Source organism: Lygodium microphyllum, chromosome 29, assembly GCF_053477565.2.
Source record: "Lygodium microphyllum isolate KBCC chromosome 29, Lygodium_microphyllum_v1.1.10, whole genome shotgun sequence".
NCBI lineage: Eukaryota > Viridiplantae > Streptophyta > Polypodiopsida > Schizaeales > Lygodiaceae > Lygodium > Lygodium microphyllum.
Window position 1 is genome coordinate 39,360,327 of NC_141163.1, and position 19,931 is coordinate 39,380,257.

General features: G+C 45.1%; 1 protein-coding gene across 3 annotated transcripts in view; it reads right to left on the reverse strand.

Moving 5' to 3' along the window:
* Positions 1-2,199: 2,199 nt before the first annotated feature.
* Positions 2,200-19,931, reverse strand: part of PPDK (pyruvate orthophosphate dikinase) — a 38,072-nt gene continuing 20,340 nt past the window's right edge. The window contains exons 17-21 of one of the 3 annotated variants that reach the window (XR_015689585.1): positions 3,712-3,849; positions 3,494-3,571; positions 3,288-3,379; positions 2,782-2,916; positions 2,200-2,581 (exon numbers count right to left, since the gene is read on the reverse strand). Coding sequence is in view for 1 of the 3 variants with exons in the window: in XM_087672167.1 (XP_087528293.1) it covers positions 2,868-2,916; positions 3,288-3,379; positions 3,494-3,571; positions 3,712-3,849 (357 nt within the window). In the remaining 2 variants the exon portion in view is untranslated. The other 2 variants (XR_015689584.1, XM_087672167.1) reach the window with 2 other exon arrangements.

Consider the following 19,931-nt stretch of genomic DNA (forward strand, 5'->3'; position numbering starts at 1 on the left):
TACACACAAAATTTTTTAATTGCTCTTGCTACAAACTTTTGAAATACCATCGAGACTTTTTTCAATTTCATTTGCAATGTTCCAAAGGCCCTTTAAAACCAATACATGACACATCATATAAACCTACAATAGATGGATGGTCCCATCCATATTGTCCTCGAGAACTAAAACAAAATACATTTGGCCATTGATTGTACTTGATACAAAAGTTGCATGTATAGAGAAAAATATACACAAACCAACCTATGCTCTATAACATAGTACAAAGGAGGCTATAAGGACTCTTACTTGTAGAATCGACAACGATAAAAAGTTCTACGCAAAAGGATGAAATAGCATGTGTAGTACTAGCAATAGTGCAAATAGAGACTAAAACAAACCTACATAAGAAGCCTAATAACGCCGTGTCCTTACAAATTCTATTGCAATATTTTTCGACCTATGAACGCTCATTAGATCTCATCCCAATCTAAGGAAATCAACGCTCATTAGATTTCATCCCAATCTAAGGAAATCAAGTGGAGGGTGTCACAACTTTGTCTAAGACGTTGAAACCCCCTTTGATACCCCTATTTGGATCTAGGTTTGCAAGAATACAAGTACACAACTTGGAGAAGAAAAGCTTTAACGATTGCAAGAATGTGAGTACACAACTTGGCAAAGTAGCAACTTGAGAGGCGAAGTAGCAACTTGAGAGAGCACGACTCGAAAGGTATCGAGAGGGGTCAATAGAGAAGATTTATGGGACTAAGAATATCCCAAAAGAGAACACAAACATATATAAGGCCAAGGAAAAAAAAAAACCTTCTAAGGCCAAGGAAAAAAAACCTTCTAATACGAGGAGTGCCCAACCAATCTCAAGTGTGTTCACAAATATTGCTACAAAAATATGATAACATATAGCTCTTGAAAGCAATATCAAATGTGTAACGAATCTTTAGTACTTTATGAGGTGATGAAATGTACCTAACATAGTTGATTAATAAAATATAATATTAAAAGCACAAAATGCATTTTTACTGTCTCAAATATTCTAACAATAATAATTAATACTAATTAATTGGCTTCTTTAAAATTTTTCAAATAAAAGCACATCTAAATATCATATTGAATGTTTAGTTCAATACTATGGAATTTTGACAACCACCTCACTTTTCACATCAACTCAATATTTTCTTCTAAGTTTTCAAAGGTTTTGAATGTTGTGAAATGTTAATATGGAGTCTGTTTTAAAGTAAAATTTTTAAAATAAAAATATCTAAAGGAAAAATGATTTTATGACAAGTCATGAGAAGTGACTAAAGACACTAATCGTGTAGAACCTCTGTAGTTTGTGGCTACTCTATTGTTAAACACTTGCTCAACCCAACACTATGCATCGACCCTATTCGATCTAGTGAAGAGACATCCACATCCCACCACTTTCCATACATCAAGTGCACAACATTGGAAAAAGATGTCCATAAAACTAGATTTCATTACATACCACACAAATAAAATTACGAAAAATGCATTGAAAAATATATATTATACATAAAACTACATAAACTGGAAACTCAACATTGGCAAAAGAGATACATACAACCAAGGGAGCCTTCTCTTTATTTTGACCCTTTTGACAAACTCTATTCTAACCAAGCGGTGAAATTGGAGTCCCTTGACATCACACTTGGCATTATCAATAAAAGAAAATTTTCGTACACTTCACTTGTACTTAGTTTATTCACATTAAAAATAGAGGTTAGTTTCCCAAACAATTTATTCAAATTAAAAATAGTTTCATTTCATGAGACTTCAATATTGCATTATCAACCCCAAAAAAAAAGGGCTTGATAGTCATTTGTACTTAGTTTATTCACATTAAAAATAGAATTTTGCCTTTATCACTAAGTTTTTGCTATGTTGGTCATCCAGTTATTGTTGGTTTTTTGCTATGTTGGTCATCTAGTTTTTGTTGGTTTTTGCTATATTGGTCATCCGGTTTTTGTTGCTGAATGCTTATAAAGTCATTAACACTAATAAACATCAATTTTTGAATACTTGGGAATCATTAATACTAATGAAACTCATAAATCTTTAGAGACTTGATAGGAATTATTTGATTACAAATATGTTTCAAGCCCTTTCATGGCTTTTACTTTAAATTATTTAATCGAACAATAACGATTGCTCTTGCGCGTAAAGCTCACTGATGCTTAAATTTTTCTTCTTGTTCAACTGCATTTCCATTCTAATATTTATTATACTCTTCCATAAGGCTTGCCATTGGATGCTCTTGCTTGTAGAAGTAATAATTTGTATTTTTGTTCAATATTAAGACCTTTCCTTTTCTACTATAATTTACATTCTAGTTTGATCCTTTATTTTCATTCAATACTTTTTTGCTACATTTGAATGCTCCCTACTCGGAGTGTCTAAACTCTTTGCTTTTTACTGATTTTCCTCCTCTTGCTTCTGCTTACCTTTCTACTTTACTTCTCATTTTTGAAGGATCACAATGCCTGTCCACATTGATCCCCTCTGCGAATATCGCAAGGCCATAGCCAACCCCTTGCTCCTGTTTTAAGTATCAATGAGTTACCTGGATATACAAATTTTCTATACATTTCAAAATATCACCAAAAGGGCAAAAAACAAAACAAGTTTGGTGCAATTAACTTCATTTGTGCTTGGTTTATTCAGGTAAGAACCAAAGGGTAGGCTTTGCCTTTATTTTTCAATGAGTTATCAATATATACACATGGGACACCCTGTGATCCTGTACATTCCAAACTTCTTTACCAATTATTCGAATTTACAAACCACGCCGGGTTTGCAGTAATGCAGATATGATGATGGCATCAGCATCTGCTGCAAGCTCTGTCATTCTACTTTTTGGTGGCTGCTTGAGCTGCTGCTAGCCTTGCTATCGGTACCCTGTATGACCAAAAACATAGCAAAACAGAGCTGCTTATATCAGACAAACTCTCGTGTAAGTACACCTGCTGATCACTTTAAACATACACTTTTACTGGCCATCATGCTTATAATCCTACCCCCGAGTTATGGGGCTATTACTTGGTACAAATGGCATAGTTTACACCTGCTTGGAAGTCTATCAGGGAATCATTGTTTTTGTACTTATTTAACCTTTAATCCAATAAAACCTTTATTTGGGGAAACAGACACAAAAGACAAAGATACCTCTCAGTTTTGATGGAAGTTTAAACTCGTGCCCCTGAATGAATGTGTGTGTGTGTGTGTGTGTGTGTGTGTGTGTGTGTGTGTGTGTGTGGAGTAATACAAACCTGAATGGCGAACAAGAAACATAGTCTAAGCCTATGTTGGAAAAGAATTCCACTGAGGATGGCTCTCCTCCATGCTCACCACAAACTCCAACCTACCACATTTTAATAGCCAAAACAGAAAAACGAAATCTCAGTTGATGGGTCCAAATACAGTTAAGTGCAAGGCTCGAAAGAAAAAACAAGGTTCCTGATCTGATCTGCTTTACCTTCAAGTTGGGTTTTGTCTTCCTCCCGCGTTCTGTTGCTATCCTGATGAGCTGACCAACACCCTTTTGATCAAGAACCTGCCCACATTGAGTGCAGTGAGATGCAAAAGACCGATCACCCACACAAACACTACCCACCCACCCATGCCCCAGGCAGGGGAACTCAGGGGAGCCAAAATAGGTACTACATTGGCAGCTTGATGAGAGCCTTCCCATACCTCGAAGGGATCATTTGGGAGAATGCCCTGTGCTATATAAATAGGTAAAAACTTGCTCACGTCATCCCTACTGTATCCAAATGTCATTTGTGTCAAGTCATTGGTCCCAAATGAGAAGAAGTCTGCGTACTCTGCAACCTGCATAGTAACAGAATGGTTAAAATAAACCACAGGAGGTGCTCTCTTCAAGATAATGCTGCACTTGAAACGAAAACTGCTGCAAGTACATATAATTATCATAGAAGTTTATAAATCAATTGCTCAAAAAGAACACATTACAGGAAGCATGATCGGCCCTATGTCAAGAAATATACAAATTCCACATATTATCTTTAGAATACATCAGAATGTATAAAGTTCGGTTGCACTTGCGAAGATCATCTTCCAGAAGCATGATGGGACCCTACATTTAAGAACACATAAGAAACTATATAAATTCCACATACTGTTTGTAGAGCACATCGGAATGGATAAATTTCAGTTGCTCTTGCAACAATCATCTTCCAAAGCAACATTTTAGTAGGCTCCTGAAAATTCTTAGAACTCTAGGGGGTGCATACCCTCAACCCAGTAAGCGAATAGCTTAAGATAGGTTAAAAGAGGTCACAGAGAAGCTTGGCATAGTGTACTGACCCCTTCAAATTCGCTATTTTTGTTTCAGAAATGGAGACAGAGAATAAATGATTTGCCCAATTCTTCCTCATGTTCGCATATATCAGATGGGTTACTTAATTTTCACCCAGGCATATGTTGGAAAATGACAGTCAGCTATGGAGGAGAGAAAAGAGAGACAATGAGAGTGTGCTGAAGCAAAAGAGTAGACAACTTGCGGAACTGAAAGAATGAGAAGGAAAGGTACAAGATAGGTCTAAGATAGACCTAGATCTAACTCAACTAGAGTTAACTGACTCTAACTCTTAAGAGTGGTGACACAACTTATAACTTTAGTTGTGTTCACACTAAGAACTGAAAAAGAACTAAAGACTAAAACATTGGGCACTGCCCATAGAATTGGCAAATTCTAACAGCATAGTGGATGATGATACTTCATCCTTACTCCTAAACCCTGTGTGCTGTGATAATGTTTATTACCTCCAAAAAGCCGTGACATACAGCCACTATGATGTCCTTTAACTGCATCAAAACAGAAAACCATATACTATATCACTGCTCTTATACAGAATAGCCTCTTTTATACCTGATAGATGCAGCCTGCATTCCACGAGCTTGCATGTACTCTCTCTCAAAATACCCTACTAAATTTCAAGTGAAACGTCTCCCAATATATACTCATCTCTTATTAAATTCCCTCCTTCAGAGCAACCAATCACCAACTCTCCTACTGTTGCTGCTCCTTCAATGGTCACTCCTGTGTGAAAATTACTGTTCCACTTGCACTTGTTTGAAAGATTTGACTGTATAATTGCTCGGTCATCTAATGTCCCATCATAAGTAAGACGTGAGATAGAGCCAAAGCTCGTCGCAGGAGATTCGATCGATTGCGCACTCGCCAGGATTTGGCTATCGATCAGTCAAGCCAAGGCATTTACGACATGACCTGAGTCACTTACTGTCATAAGTAAGACGTGAGATAGAGCCATTCAATTGATCAAAACACTTGCTCAGAAGAGGCAACTTCCCAGCAAAAGTATCCCTTGTGACCATTAGCTCATTCTCAAAATATATTCTACAACTAAATCTACAAGTCTGCAAGAATCCCAATTGGAATCATCTCTATAAACCACTAAAGCTTTTTTTGTAGTTTGCAAGGCACATCAAATCTGAATTGTAAATCTGTTTGAGCTGCTTGGTGAATTGTCTGGTGAATTGTCTGATCTTTCTTTCCAATAGTAATTTGGGCGTACCTTCTTCCTAATAATGTACACCTTGTTACCTTCTAGGACCCTAGCACCTTGTATAGATGCTTGTTATCACCTGCTACAGAGGTGATATTATGAAAATGCTGCATGACAGCAAAGATGGACAAGAAGACAGGTCATGTCGCAAATATTCACAGTAAGCCAGGTCATGTCAGATCATCAGTCTAGCTGCTAGCACAATGGTTTTTGTTTGGTCTAGTGCAATCGATTATTCTTCTCCGGCCTCCTCTTAACAATTATTGATCAACTCTCCAACAGTTGATGCAACCTCACCCGCAATATCTGTCACCTGGTCCAAGTCTCTAGACCAAAGCTCCCTGATCTGTTTGCATACCAGTTCCTGCACATTGATCAAATCAGAGACCTAATATGATCGGGAATCTAGGTCTGAAATGGGTGCCTCCAAAGTCAAAAGAACTAAAGTGTAATCTGACAGAATGTACCTGCCAGCTGCCCCATCTGTCACCTTGAGAGCTACCTCAATATTCCACATAGAGAGAGGTTCCCTGTCAGCCGCTTCTACCCCCAAAAGGAATCCAGAGTTTCATCCTGCTTGGGTCTCTCCAAGCACCTCTGACACCCTCCTACAAAAAGAAGGGGATCTTGTGCCTCTCTCTCTCTCCATCTGCTATGCCCTAGGACTTTTTGCCTCTGCCCTTCTAATCCTTCAGTGTCTCTACATTGTTGAAATGTCCTCCGACAATCCAAGACTAGATTGTGGGCAAGCCTGCCACTACCTCGAACCAAAACACAGAAGGGGTTTTTCCCATGTGAAAACCTCTCAATGGGTGTGGTATTTTAGTACCTTAGGGATTGTGCCTTCATTATCATTCTCACATAGTGGATGTGAACTTCTAGCAACTCCTCTCTTGTACACTTGTTCATCACTCTTAAGACTTTAGTACCTTGGGGATTGTGCTTTCATTATCATTCTCTCATAGTGGATGTGCCCTTCTAGCACCTCCTCTCTTGTACACTTGTTCATCACTCTGAGAGAGAGAGAGAGAGAGAGAGAGAGAGAGTGTGTGTGTCTGTGTGTCCGCATGCTGCTGAATCCTAACCTAACACAAAACCATACCTCTTTTCAGCTGCCACTTTGCTCATGATCCACCACTGCCTCAGCTGCCATCAAGTCTTGAACTTGGTGACTGCTGTTTGCAATCTATTTACATTGGAAACCTACCTGTGCGATTTGTTCATGAAGCTTCCCAGCTTGCATAGGCTGTTCGTGCTTACTTCAGTCTTTTCATCATGTGCTTGCCTAGTCCACTTCACAATAGGTTCCCACCTCGTCAGCAATTGCCTGTGAAGTTGCTGCTTGGTCCAATCTTCTCTACAGCTATGTCATGTTGGCCTATAGGTACTATCCACACTTGTTCTAGATGAGGCCACTTGCTCATGGAAGGCTAGGAATGTCTCCACTATTATTGAGCTGATGCAAGGCCTTTTGCTTTGAGTTTTATTCTCAGCTTCAACATTTTGATTTAGCATCAAAGCATTCAGTACACTTGATTGACCCCTATGCAGCTCGAGATAGGACTTGCCACATAAATCTTGACCATGAGCTCCAAAACTTTAAATCACTCACAGAGATGACTTGAAAGCCAAGTTGGTTGAGTATTAGTAACTTCTCGCCAAGTTCTCTACCATGAGGGCTCATAAGTCCTCAATGATTAGGTCACATTGTTCCTTAACAAGCTAGCATGAAAATACTTCCATTTTGTGCAATAGGTGATCTCACAACCCACCATGCCTACATTCAATGAATTTGAGTATCGACCACTACGTTACACTCAGTTGTTCAATTAGTTTCATAGTATGACCTCTATAAAGGGGACTCTCAATGCATTTTCCTAAAAGGGGCAGCAAGGGAAGGGCAAGCAAAATCAAAACTCAAATCAAAATCAGAAGCAAAATTAAACTCAAAACCAAGCTAGTGAGACCCAAGGGAAGACCCAATCTTCTCTAAAACCTTGTAGTAGAATGTACCTAAGAAGAATAGGTATTATCAACATTGTCAAAAGGCTGGCCACTTTCACAATAAGTGTCGATCAAAGGCAAGAGACACGACACCAAAATCTATGGAGACCTACATTATCTCCTTAGAGACATTTGAGGATGCAAATCTATCCACATCTCCGAGTTGCCTCCGATGTTATCTTAGTTGTTTTACATCATATCGGATAGAAAAAGAAGAAGGATGATGATTGATTGTGAGAGACTAAGAGGATGCAAATCCACCCCCCCTTACTATGATGAATAGCCCTCTCCAGAAGGCAATGAGTTTCTTGGACTAGGAAATAGTGTAGAATTCCATGGATAGAAAGAATGGATTAGAGTACGTTTAGGATAACAAAAAATTCAAGAAATTAACAAGAAATAATTATAAAAGGTCTCACCTAATGCATGGACAATTAGCAATAAATAAACTCATAATGATAGATCATGCATGAGTTTGAATTAGGAGCTTCAAAGATTGATATTTTGTGACTACAGAGGCCCACTCGTCACAGCTGAGTACTTCAGCTACTACTCAGATTGTGAATAGTGGATAGTCCATGTTGGGAAAAACTCTTCAGTCAAGATTTACGCTCATGGTTGCGCTAGTTTTGCCATTGACCAAGGCCCAGATCTCACTATGCTAGATGATGTATAGTATGCCCCCCCCGCTTGGAGTGAACTTGTTATCCATCCAACAACTTTGCCGATTGGGACAAATAGTTTTCTTTACGATGACCACAATCGAGGTCCCCAACTCTCTAACTGCTTTAGTGATTGCTCGCAGTGAGACACAATCTAGTGGCCTCTACCACATGATCCAATTTCTTTTCAAGCTAACAACCAAGGGCTCTGAGTTCCACCGCTCCAAGCCTTAGCCACTACATGGTAGCCTATGAGTATTGAGCATCTTTGGCATTTTTTCTTAGGACATCTCAAATGCAGCTCTAATTATGAGTCGTCATATCGTCATATGGTTGAGGGCCTTCCACGCCTTAAGCTATCTCGAGATATCTGTATAGTGTGTTAACTTAGAAAGCAGCACCGTACCCCATTTCCTCAACAATCCACACACAGAACTAAGGCACCTCTAAGATTAATTCATGTTGATTAGCCAATTTGACTTTCCAATCATCTAGACTAGTGATTTTAAAGTTTTTGAGCTCATGGTCAAGATTTTTGCGACGGGTCCTATCTTGAGCTGCATAGATATTAGTCACGTGTACCCAACGCTTTGATGCTAAATCAAAATTCAAAAGCTAAGAATAAAACTCAAGCAATAAGTCTTACATCACTCGATAATAGCGGAGGCATTCCTAGCCTTCCATACGAGGAGACAACCTCATATGGAACATGTGTGGGATTGGGTTGGGGTTCCAACCTTGCATAATATCCCATAGGTTTTAGAAGTCAAAGACATGTCTCATCAGATTAGACCAAGTAGTAAAGTTAGACCCCTTAAAATGAGTCTTATCAGTAAAGGCACGTTTAGCTGCTGAGGAAAAACCATAAAGTGTTTGATGAGGGGGCTTAAAAGAGGATAGTGTGGATGAGGAGGTGGTGGTGGAGGGGGATAGGGAGGAGGAACAGGAGGTGGGAAGACAAAAATAGGATGGAAGTGCCCAATGGATGCTTATTGTTGCGAAAGCATTAAAACATGAATGTTTCCATAAGGTGTCGGTGGACATGGAGCATGGGACACATAACCCCTGTCTAAATGTCAACTCGGGCACAACAATATAAATACAAGGCCCACTAGGTAATACCGTGGAGGCAAACTGTGGAACCGACTAATCTATACTCGATAATGGCTCGATGGCATTCCCCAGCAGTGATAATCCCAAAAGTGTATGGATGGGAGGACAAGTTTCCATCATGGGGACACCAACCAATTGAGGAAAAAAACAAGGTCCTAAAGGCTGTGCCTAAGGGTGAAGGACCCCCCGGTCTCATGTGTGAAGACATATAAGATGTACTTAATGGATATAAAAAGGAAAGAGCAGTGAAAGTAGAGGGAGGGGTGGGTAGGAGATTGAATGGATTGGTAGATGCAATGGTTGGAAATATTTTTGGTTCCTTCTGTCCATTAAATGCATTAAATTGAGATGATGAAAGAGATGATGCATCTTCTTCAAGGAGATGTTAAAACTAAAGGAAAAGAAGGGAAATAACTTACATGTGGTTGAATTAATCTTTAGTACTCATCACTTTTTTAGTGTTCATGGACAAAAGTCTCTCTTCTTTAGGACTTATGAACCAGTACCATGATTGCATGGTCCCTTATTCATGAGAATCACCTAAATCTTGTTGAAAAGAGAAACTAGACTCAAAAGATTGATGAGAAGAATTAAATTGTGTACTTAGCATAAGCATGAATGATGGTGGATGGTCGTACTTGGCTCTTGAGATCTCATAGGGTCTTTGGACTCCATGGAAGTCTGATGTCTCTCCGACCATATCAGAAGTTGGTAAAGCAAGTTGTGAGACCTACTTAGGCTCGTTTCTCAATGGATTCGGCTTGGGAGAATAAAGCGGTGATGTCGTGTTCAAAGTCATCTTGTCCTCTTGTTCTTGCTTCTTACAAAGGGATTTTAGATCAAAGGCCTAGGTTTCTTCGTGTGGAGCTAGGAGTACCAAATGGACATAGACAGTGTGGGGCAGCTTCAACTAAGATGGCCTCCATAAGTGGAGTATGGGCACCAAAGTTCCAAAGCTACTTGCAAAACAAGATTGGGAAGGGTGGGAGGGTAAGCTGTCTATTTATAGAAAGTTTAGAGCTTCCCAAATTAGGGTTTACATGTGGGACATTGAAACACTCTCGAAGCGCTCTCAGTTTAAAAGAAAGGTTAAAATTCATTAAGTCATTGAGTTTTGGGGCTGTTTCATAGAAGCTAATGATAATTTAGCTCACTCACACTACTACATTTGTGCCTCACACAGAAGGCTGCCTTACTACCGGACATCTTCAGAGGCTTCCTTGCTGAGTTTTGGGATCCGTCAGAGTACGACACTCTCCAATGCAATCTTCGAGACATCAGAGTTCAAGGTATAGTATTCATTCAATGCATAGTGTATTTGTTGCATAAACATTGCATTATTCAAATTCATTCATTCCCAATTCTTTACTGTGTTCGTTGTCCCTAAGTTACCCTAAACCTAACTGTATTTTGTTATCAGTTTGTGTTTTTGCATTTAGAGTGTTTCTTCACAGTATATATGTTGAATCACAATGGGGCTAAAGCTCTAGCTAAATATATGCCTTATGAAGCTTGGAATGGCCGGAAGCCAATGGTATCACACATTCGTGTCTTTGGTTGTTGGTTGTTTGGCATATCCTTTGGTACCACAACCACGAAGACGCAAATCACAAGACAAGGCAATTCATGAAGTAAAGGGTACCGCTTGTACCAACCCTCTACAAACAAGATTTTCATTGGTAGAGATGTGGTATTTGTTGAGCAGAACTTCATGGGTTGCAAAATCAGCCCAATGTGAGGCCTATGGGTATGTTTAACAATTTGCTACCATTGTTCCAACAAAGTACACCCAATTTACATCAACATCAGCAGCCTGCTAAGGGTTTGCAGCAGCAAAATCAGCAATAAACACATGCTCAACAGTAACCTGATTTTCAGCCCATTGATCAAGGCACTACTAATGATGAAGTGACCAATGAAAGGGCTGCTATTCAGGAAGCTAAAACAATCGACTGATACACATTATGGAATAGCAAACAGTCCATTACACTTCCAGTAGAACTAGAGTAGCCACTAGCCATGCACAAGGTAACTTGGTTGCGCAGGCACTTCTAGCTACTACATGTAACAAGGAACATATTTCTTAATAGGATGCTTTCAAGTATTAGCATTCGATGATAGCTACGCAGTCAAAGTTGGACTCTATACATAAAGATGGCACATGGGAGTTATGTGACTTGCCTCTTAGCGAGCGTGCTATAGACACAAAGTGAGTTTAAAAATTAAAACACAAATCTAATAGTAGCATTGATCACTACAAGGCACATCTTGCTACCAAAGGGTATGCCCAACAAAGAGGGATTGACTATGATGAAACATTTGCATCCACTTCACATATGACCACCAATTGTAGTGCTACTGCTTTGGCTGCCCATTTTGGTTGACATGTGCACCAGTTGGATGTGAATACTACTTTTTTGCATGTGGTGATCTTCATGCGAATGTTTATATTACACAACCTCTTGGCTTTGTTCTAAGAGGCTCAAAGACCAAAGTGTGCTAGTTACACAAGGCCCTCTATGGTTTGAAACAAGCACCTACGGTATGGTGTTGAGCTAAAAATTCGTCACCCACTAATTAGCTCTTTAAGACCGATCCCTTAGCTCCTACCGTTGCGTTGCTGTGCTGCGCTGCACCCCCACCATCGCTTGTGTTTCCCCTTGCCAATTGTTCGTGGCCGCCCCAGCACACCCCCCCCCCCCCCCCCCCGTGACACACCGTTTCCATCCCCCCCCCCCCCCCCCCCCGCCTGTCGTTTCAACCGCTCCCTTGTCCAACACTACTTCCATCTCCCTCACCAGTCCAGCTCCCTTGTCCAATCCGACTTTCTTGTCCAACACCACCTCCGCCCCCCTCGCCATTGCCCTTCCGGCCAAGTACTGGCCACAGACGCCCCCCCCCTCCCCAAGCGACATCTCTGCCTGGCCCCCCCCCCCCCCCCCCGGGGCCCCCGCCTGGCCACCCGCTCACTTCCCCCCCCCCCCCCCCCCTTGCCTATCCTGCCACCTTGCAACAGCCATCCCCCGCCTGACTCACCGCCTCTTCCACACCTATGGCCTCGGCCCTGCCTGACAGGCCCAAATTCGCGTTGTGTTGTTTCAGAGTCAGCCTCCCATAGTGTCCAGAACACACCCCCCCCCACCGGCACAAAAGAATTTTTCCGCCCCCTCCCCCCCGGTAGCACAGCAGCGAGATTGATAGGTCCTTAGCAGAAACACGCAATGGAAACCTCTAGTCAGACGCCGGTGCATTCTACAAATGCTCCCCAGTCAAACATCTTGCACATCGTCCTATTTGAGAAACAGCTCTTAGACATCCACGCCACAGAGTTGGAGCTTAAAGAAACAGCAATCTTCGATCAAGTAGTAGGACATTCCCCAGGGCCCAGCTTCGGGATTGGCTTCACTCCACATAGTGCATCGGCACTGTGCAGATAGCGAAGGCAATTCTAATGGGTCAAGGGATCTTTATGGTATGACTTACCTCTGCAGACGCAGCACGTGAGCTACTGGCTAGCTCACCCTATGCCTCCACAAGGGGGATCATACATATGGTCCCCCGGTACAGTGGCTTCACAGTGGAGGCATTCACGCTCCACAATAGCTTCCTTAAACACCCGGTCACCCTACTATTCCTCGGACTAGCAATAGAGTATCTCCAGCTTATGGAAGAATTCTGATAGCTCTTTGGCACGGTCTTTCCCGCCTCTTTCACGGACGCAGTGAGAGCCGCAGGAGTCCCAAAGGTACGGGTGACAATGAAAGAGACAAAGAATATACCACAGTTTCTAGAGATTGAGGCAGGTGGACACTCCTTCAGGCAGCACGTCATTGTGACTGGGCAGCCACGGCAGTGTCTACGTTGCTATGACTTTGGGCATATGGCAATAGATTGCACGTGCTTCGAAGCTAAGGCGGCTTTGCTGACAGGCCCACACGTGGATGCGGACAGCTTTACATAGGTCCAGAGACGACAGAGAGGAAGATGGTAGAGGGGGCCGCAGCCAGCCCCTCAGACATAGCCACGGTAGCAAGGTGTAGGAGGGCGAGCATCACCCCATCGGCAGAGCACCGCGAGAGCCCCCTGCCCCACCCGGTAGAACCACATGCCCACACATCCACTCCCAATGAAGGTGTCACAGGCCAACTCACCCAAGGGCCCACCCCCCCCGACCCTAGTCCATAGCCGCAAACCCCCCACCCCCGAGCTATTGATCCCCCCGCCCACAACACCCGCCGGGTGCATCAAACCACCCCACCATCCTTAGATCCCCCTGTTTCCCACCATCACCCACGCCATCCAACCCCCTTGATCCCCACCCAACACAAGTGACCCACCCCCCCTCCCCCACAGAAGGTGAGGAGCCCCACACGCCATCATCCTCCACTTGTTGGTAGTCTTGTCCCTCTTCCCCCCTCCCCTCCAAAACAGCCACTAGTTCTTCTGTTCATACTGCCCGACACACTTTCCCAAGACAGGCACAACTGCTACCACGAGTTTTTTCATAGAGTGGGCCATGGTCTTACTTGAGAGTTGCAGAGCACGGAGTGTTCCCACTACCCCCTGGAGGAGGGAATCTTCGTGGTACGCAAATCTAGGAGCGGCAAGGTCCACCTACTAGCACCACCGGATGGACCAAACTATGCATTCCTTCTCCAAGCCTCTCACACAGGAGACTAGATGACATCTCAGATTGAGGAGGTGAAGAGCCAGGTGGCACACCACATCTCCCAGTGGATGGGAAAAGGTGGACTGGCACTTTTCTCCCAGCAGTGGCCAGGTTGCATGATGGACATTAACTGGTGGTGGGCTGGGGCCGACGTCCCTCATCTGAGCATTATCTTTTGTGCCCCTCCGTAGTGGGGAGCGCCGATGGATGTGATTGAATGGCCCCTAGTACAAGCGGCCCTTTTCTACCAATGTACGGAGTCTCGCCTCTCAACATGGTTGATAGATGCCTCGGTGGTTCCACCAGGCGCATCCATCACCCCCATGGTCCCCGCCCGAGGGCCACCATGGGGAAATGGAGTGAAATGGAGTTCACCTTCCAAGCTGGCAGCGAAGCATATATACATGCCTCATAGTTCCTCTTCTTCGTCGGCAGCTTCCACACCGAACAGACGCTTGTTCGGTCAGCCATAGGTCTCCCCATGAGTTTACACCTTGCGCCCTGGAATGTGAATAGCCTCCACTATAGTGGGGCACGTGGTTCTAGGAAGTTGATTGTCCGGCAGAGCTATAGCCTTCCCTTGCCAGACGGATCGACATCCTACTTCTACAGGAGCACAAGCTTACTCCTGCCCAAGCCCAACGGGTAGGGAAGGTACTTCCGGGCAGCTCACACACTTACTGGGAGCACACCATCCATGCCTATGGTAGGAGTGGGGGTGTTTGCACCTCTATTGGCCCGAGTCTCGCGGCCTGTGTACGAGACCACGGGACGATAGTGGAAGGGAGGGTTCTATGGATCAGATTGGATATTGGGGACTCGTGCCTGGGAGTCCTCAATGTCTATGCCCCTACTGAGGTTAGGACACACAGCAGGTTTTGGGTAGAGATCGCGGAAGAAATCCCAGAGGTGGACTCCTGGATTGTTGGAGGAGACTTCAACAACCTAGAGGCTTTAAAGGACCAGCAGGGCAGAGGCAAAAACTACCAGTGCATGACTAGGGAGGAGCAGGAGGCATGGGAGGTCTTTCTACTATAAGCCACTAACAATAAGGTGATCGGTCTCCACTAGGAAACCTCCAACCGGTCTCCCTCTTTGGGGAGAAGACTAATAAGGCCTGCCGAGAGACTTCCTGGCATCTATCCTGAAGTGAAAATCTCCTAGAAGGCCATCAGTAGGGGGTCTTTCACCACCTCCCAGTAGGTAGTGAAGAAGGCCTTTGAGAGGCCATCCTCTCTCAGGCATTTCTGCCTATCCTGTGTATGGAAAGCCTCCTCTAATTCCTTCTCTGTGAAGGGGACTAGGGGAGAGCGTCCCATCTCCTCTATGACGAGGAACAAGATGTGATCCCAGACCTGCTATTTGCAATGCTGTCCTCTGGTTGAGACCGCCTCTTGTTGGAAAAGGCGTTTGTAATAGTTGGTGGCAATCTCCATCACCTCATTTGGGCTAGAGCGAATCCTCCCATACTGATCCCGAAGGCTGCATATCTGCTCTCCTGAGGTGCGGGGCTAGTGTGCCTGCAAGAACTCCTTGCACATTGTATCCCCCTTCTGTGCCCAGAAGGTTGTTGAGGTGCGGAATGAGAACTCCCAGCGCCTGTCCTCTAGATGGGCGATGGCTGCTCGTGCACGCACCTCCTGTGCGTGGAGGATGGGATCCCCTAGTGTCTCCTGTAATAATCTTTGCGTGGCTGCTAGGTCCCGCCACAGTGCTCTCTTCTCCTCCTAGCACTGCTGCCTGGCCTGTAGGGCTGCCTCCTGGCAGATGCTGCTCGACGCGGCTAGGACCTCTGCAACCTCTTCTGCAATCTGGTCCCTCCTACCCCACTCCCTAGTCTAGATCTGCTCAATCTGACTTTTCACCTCTCTCCTGTAGATCGTGTCAGGGATCCGACAGGATCGTGTGTCTAGGGCAGATGCTGGGGGATCAAGTGTCAGGAGAACCGGGCAATGATCGGACTACGTGATGCTTGCCAACTACCCATGCCAACTGCCCAACCTGGCCTCCACGAGAGCATCCCCACTCTCCTACATAGAACTTATCCAACCACTCCAGCAAGACTCCACCTAGTTGCCTGTAACCCCAAGAGAAGTCCAGCGACCTCTCCCTCTTGTGGAAGGCTGGGTCTCTCCAAGCATTGCGTGCTCCTACTGCAAGCCACCAATAGGGTTCTCATAGGTGGTAGGCGACGGAAGGAGTTTTGGCTGGAGAGATCAGTATAGTAGGGCTGCCCCTTGGCCTTGTACATGTTCCTACTCTTTGCCAAGGCGATGTCTCACTTCCTCAGGTCATGTGTGAGCAGATTATGCGGCCTCTGACTTCCAGTGAGAGAGGAGACTGAGTTGCTAGACTCAAGAGTATGCAAATAATACAACACTCTACAGAGGACGATGAGTTGATGCTGAAGAGAGTGAGACTGGCTCTTGAGGTGTTATGTTCTGCAACGGGAGCGAAAATCAACTAGCGAAAGTTGGTTGGTTTCCTCACAGACCCGGACTCTAGCACGGAGGGGGGTGTCCACCTGGGATTTAGATGGGTGAGCAAAGGGCAGATTGTCCGTTACCTAGGGTTCCAAGTGGAACTCGACATCACTCCCACCCAGCAGTTTCTTCCAGTCCTCGATTCTATTCGAAGGAAGCTAATCTACTGAAGCATGGCTCACCTCTCACTAGCAAGCCGAGCCCTGGTAGTTAATCAGGTCCTCCTAGCGACGGCCTGGTACATCGCCTCGTGTTGGTGCTTCTCCTTATCTTGCGTAGTGCAGCTCTGCTCCCTAGTGCGGAATTTCCTTTGGTCCGGGTTAGATGGCTCCAAGGATTCCAAGGCCAAGGTGGCGTGGGTGACCATCATACGGCATCGGTCAGAGGGAGAGCCTGGGATCATAGACCTGGAGTATGAGAGTATCGTCCTCTTGGGCAAGCTAGTTGTCCACGGCCTCACACCATCATACGGCATCGGTCAGAGGGAGGGCTCGGGATCATAGACCCGGAGTATGAGAGTATCATCCTCTTGGGCAAGCTAGTTGTCCACGGCCTCACACCAAGAGGACAGACCTGGAAGGTCCTATTGCAAGAGGATCTTCAGGATTGTAGACCGAGGCTTGGTAGCGAGTGGAGGCCATCCCTGAGATGGATCTTCACGTCAGCCCAAATCACCACCCCTCCCCCCCCCCCCCCCCCCCCCGATCACCCTTCCTTCGCAGTTTGCTCTGTGTGTAGCAGGGACTCCGTAAGGCCCTAACCCAAAGCCCCCTAGGCTGCCAAGAGGAGATAGACCATCAGCCGATGGTCTAGATCCCCCAGGTCAGAGATCAGAAAGGGGCACAGATTGGCGAGCACCCCCACATCCAGTGGGTTGGCTAGGAGGCCGACCCGGCTCATACCATCAGGACATGGCGGGAGGTGTACAGGATGGTGGACGAGGAGGTGCTGCAACGAGTATCAAGCTGCCAGAGAGAAGTGGAGTTGAGGAGAAAGGAGATAGACACAGCAATACCTCAGGAATCGCTTGCTCCCCCAATACGAGAGCCAATAGAGCCCAAGGAGGTATGAGCCACTAGGTTTTCACCAGCAGGCATCCACCTAGAGATGGCAGGTAGAGTGAGCGGCGCTCCACCGGGGACCTTCTTCACCATACAAAAGGGGGGGTGTCTGGCTCTTGACATAGGACACCAGGATGAGGGGATAGTTGTCCTTTCATGGAGGAGGATCCAGATGATTGGCTTGCAGGGGAAGACATGGTGGCTGGACCCTTTTGTCTTTTGGACGGAGCTCAGGGAGTGGCGCCTCTGGATCTGGGAGGGCAGGCCGCTTGATGAGCTGGAGTGGAACCTAGGAGTGGCGATGGCCGGCCACTGCGGTCGCCAAGAAGCCACCAAGGTTCTTGGAGTACACTACCAGGATTGGTAGACACGTACTAATGTAGGAGGATATGGATTGGGCACCGTCACGTAGCAGACACTGGGTGGAGCATAACATCACAGAGCCTTTCCGACGGACCTTCTGGCGCCGCCTATGGGATAGTTGGAGGCCGAGGAGGGTATCGTTTTTCTTACGGCTACTGGCACGGAGAGGCTTGGAGGTGGGAAATTGGCTTGCCCAGATGTAGGAGGAGGGAGGTTGTAAGCACTGCACACAGCAGCCTCTGGAAACCCCAAAGCACTACCTTTGGTCGTGTGAGGCGGTGCAGCTTGTGTCGAGAGAAGCATGCCGCATCCTTCGCCGTATAGCACCCAGCCTTAGATGTATCTCATGGGAAGCTTTCTGTTGGCAAGCAGTCAACCAAGGTTGTCACCTTCTGTATGAGGTCGAGATGCAGGACACGATATTCATTATCAAGGCAAGGTCGTGCGCAATGGTCAGTTTGGAGGCTCTTCCCATCCGCTAGGTACTGGAGCCCACAATAGACCACTCTGAGGTGTGGGAGATCTTAGGGAGTCTTACTCGCATATCTAGAAGGCACGGTGTCAGAAGGCTTTCAAAGGATAGAAACTTTCAGTACATGCGACCTTAGTAGAGCTCTGGACCTCCACTATCCACTCCCTCTGCAGCCGATGGGATCAAGTGCAGGGCAAGTCCAGGGCTCATCAAGAGCTCCGATGTCATTTCATGCGCACTTGGGGTGGCCAGGACTTGTTTTTCATGATGCAGGCAGGTAGCCCTAGATGGTGATACACCCCCCCTCCATGGCTTCTTGCCCCCATCCCCCCTAGACCGCCCTGAGAGGCTTGTATACTTAGAGCATGAGCACTTCCTTGTATTCAGGTTTTTTCTGAAGTAATATAATTAGCCACACTTTATTTGCACAAAAAAAAAAGCTCTTTAAGACCCCCAAAACTGTATATTACCAAAGTTTCACTAAACGGGGAGTGGTTCTAGAAAACTTCTATGTCCCACATGCAAAACCCTAATTTGGGAGAATGCACTATAAATAGATAGGCTGCCAACCATTCAGCCCTATCCTTGTGTGCAGGTTTCTCACTCCCACATGCAGATTGTAGTCATCAGCCACCTTTCCTCTACTGTCCAGCCCCTACGATCCTCTGCAACACAAGGCATCTCCATCCTTGCTATGCCTCGAAGCCTCATACTATTGCATTTTCAGCTGCCACTTGTCACCTGCACTTTCCTCATCATCAACACCCAAATCAGCAAGCATTTATAGCTTCTAACTTGGCAATGGGCTGATCTCCACCTAGCGACCATATCAACCTGTATTTTGCAGCTGGTGTGAGGCTGCCTACATCATCCTCCACTTCCTCTACTGTCATCTGGGTCTCCCACTACCTTGTTGATCAACATTTTGCACTCACTTTGACATTCTTCAACTCTACCCTCCAGCATTCTGGACACTCATCCCATGTACATCATTGATTTACTTTAGAGCTTTTTGTGTGTGTGTGTGTGTGTGTGTGTGTTATTCTGTGTTTAGGATTTGAGTTGTGTAGGTCACTGTCTAAGTCTGTGTGTTTTAGTTGAAGTCATGCTTTCTGTGTTTCCTCTATGCAAACCCTAGCATATCTTCACATGATATTGGAGCCAGTGCTCTTGTAAAGAGTATCTTGCGATATTGTGGAGGCTTGGTGTGACATTAATGTGACATTAAAGTGATATTTAATGTAACATTAAGGTCACAAACATTGAATGTGACATTAAAGTAACATTTAATGTGACATTAAGGTAAATCAAGGGGAACATGCACGAGGATGACCGTCCAGGCTCTTGGGCGCCCGAACAGGGTTTAGGGGAGCCTAGAACCAAAGAGAGTCCAGGAATAGTAGGACTCACCAAGGTTTGACAACTGGCAATCGGATCACGATGGTCTAGCCAGCAATATACTAGGCAAGGCTGGGAGGTGAAGGAATCACTCGTGCTCATTCATCCCGACAGCTTTCTTTGGTTTTTATGGTCTTCT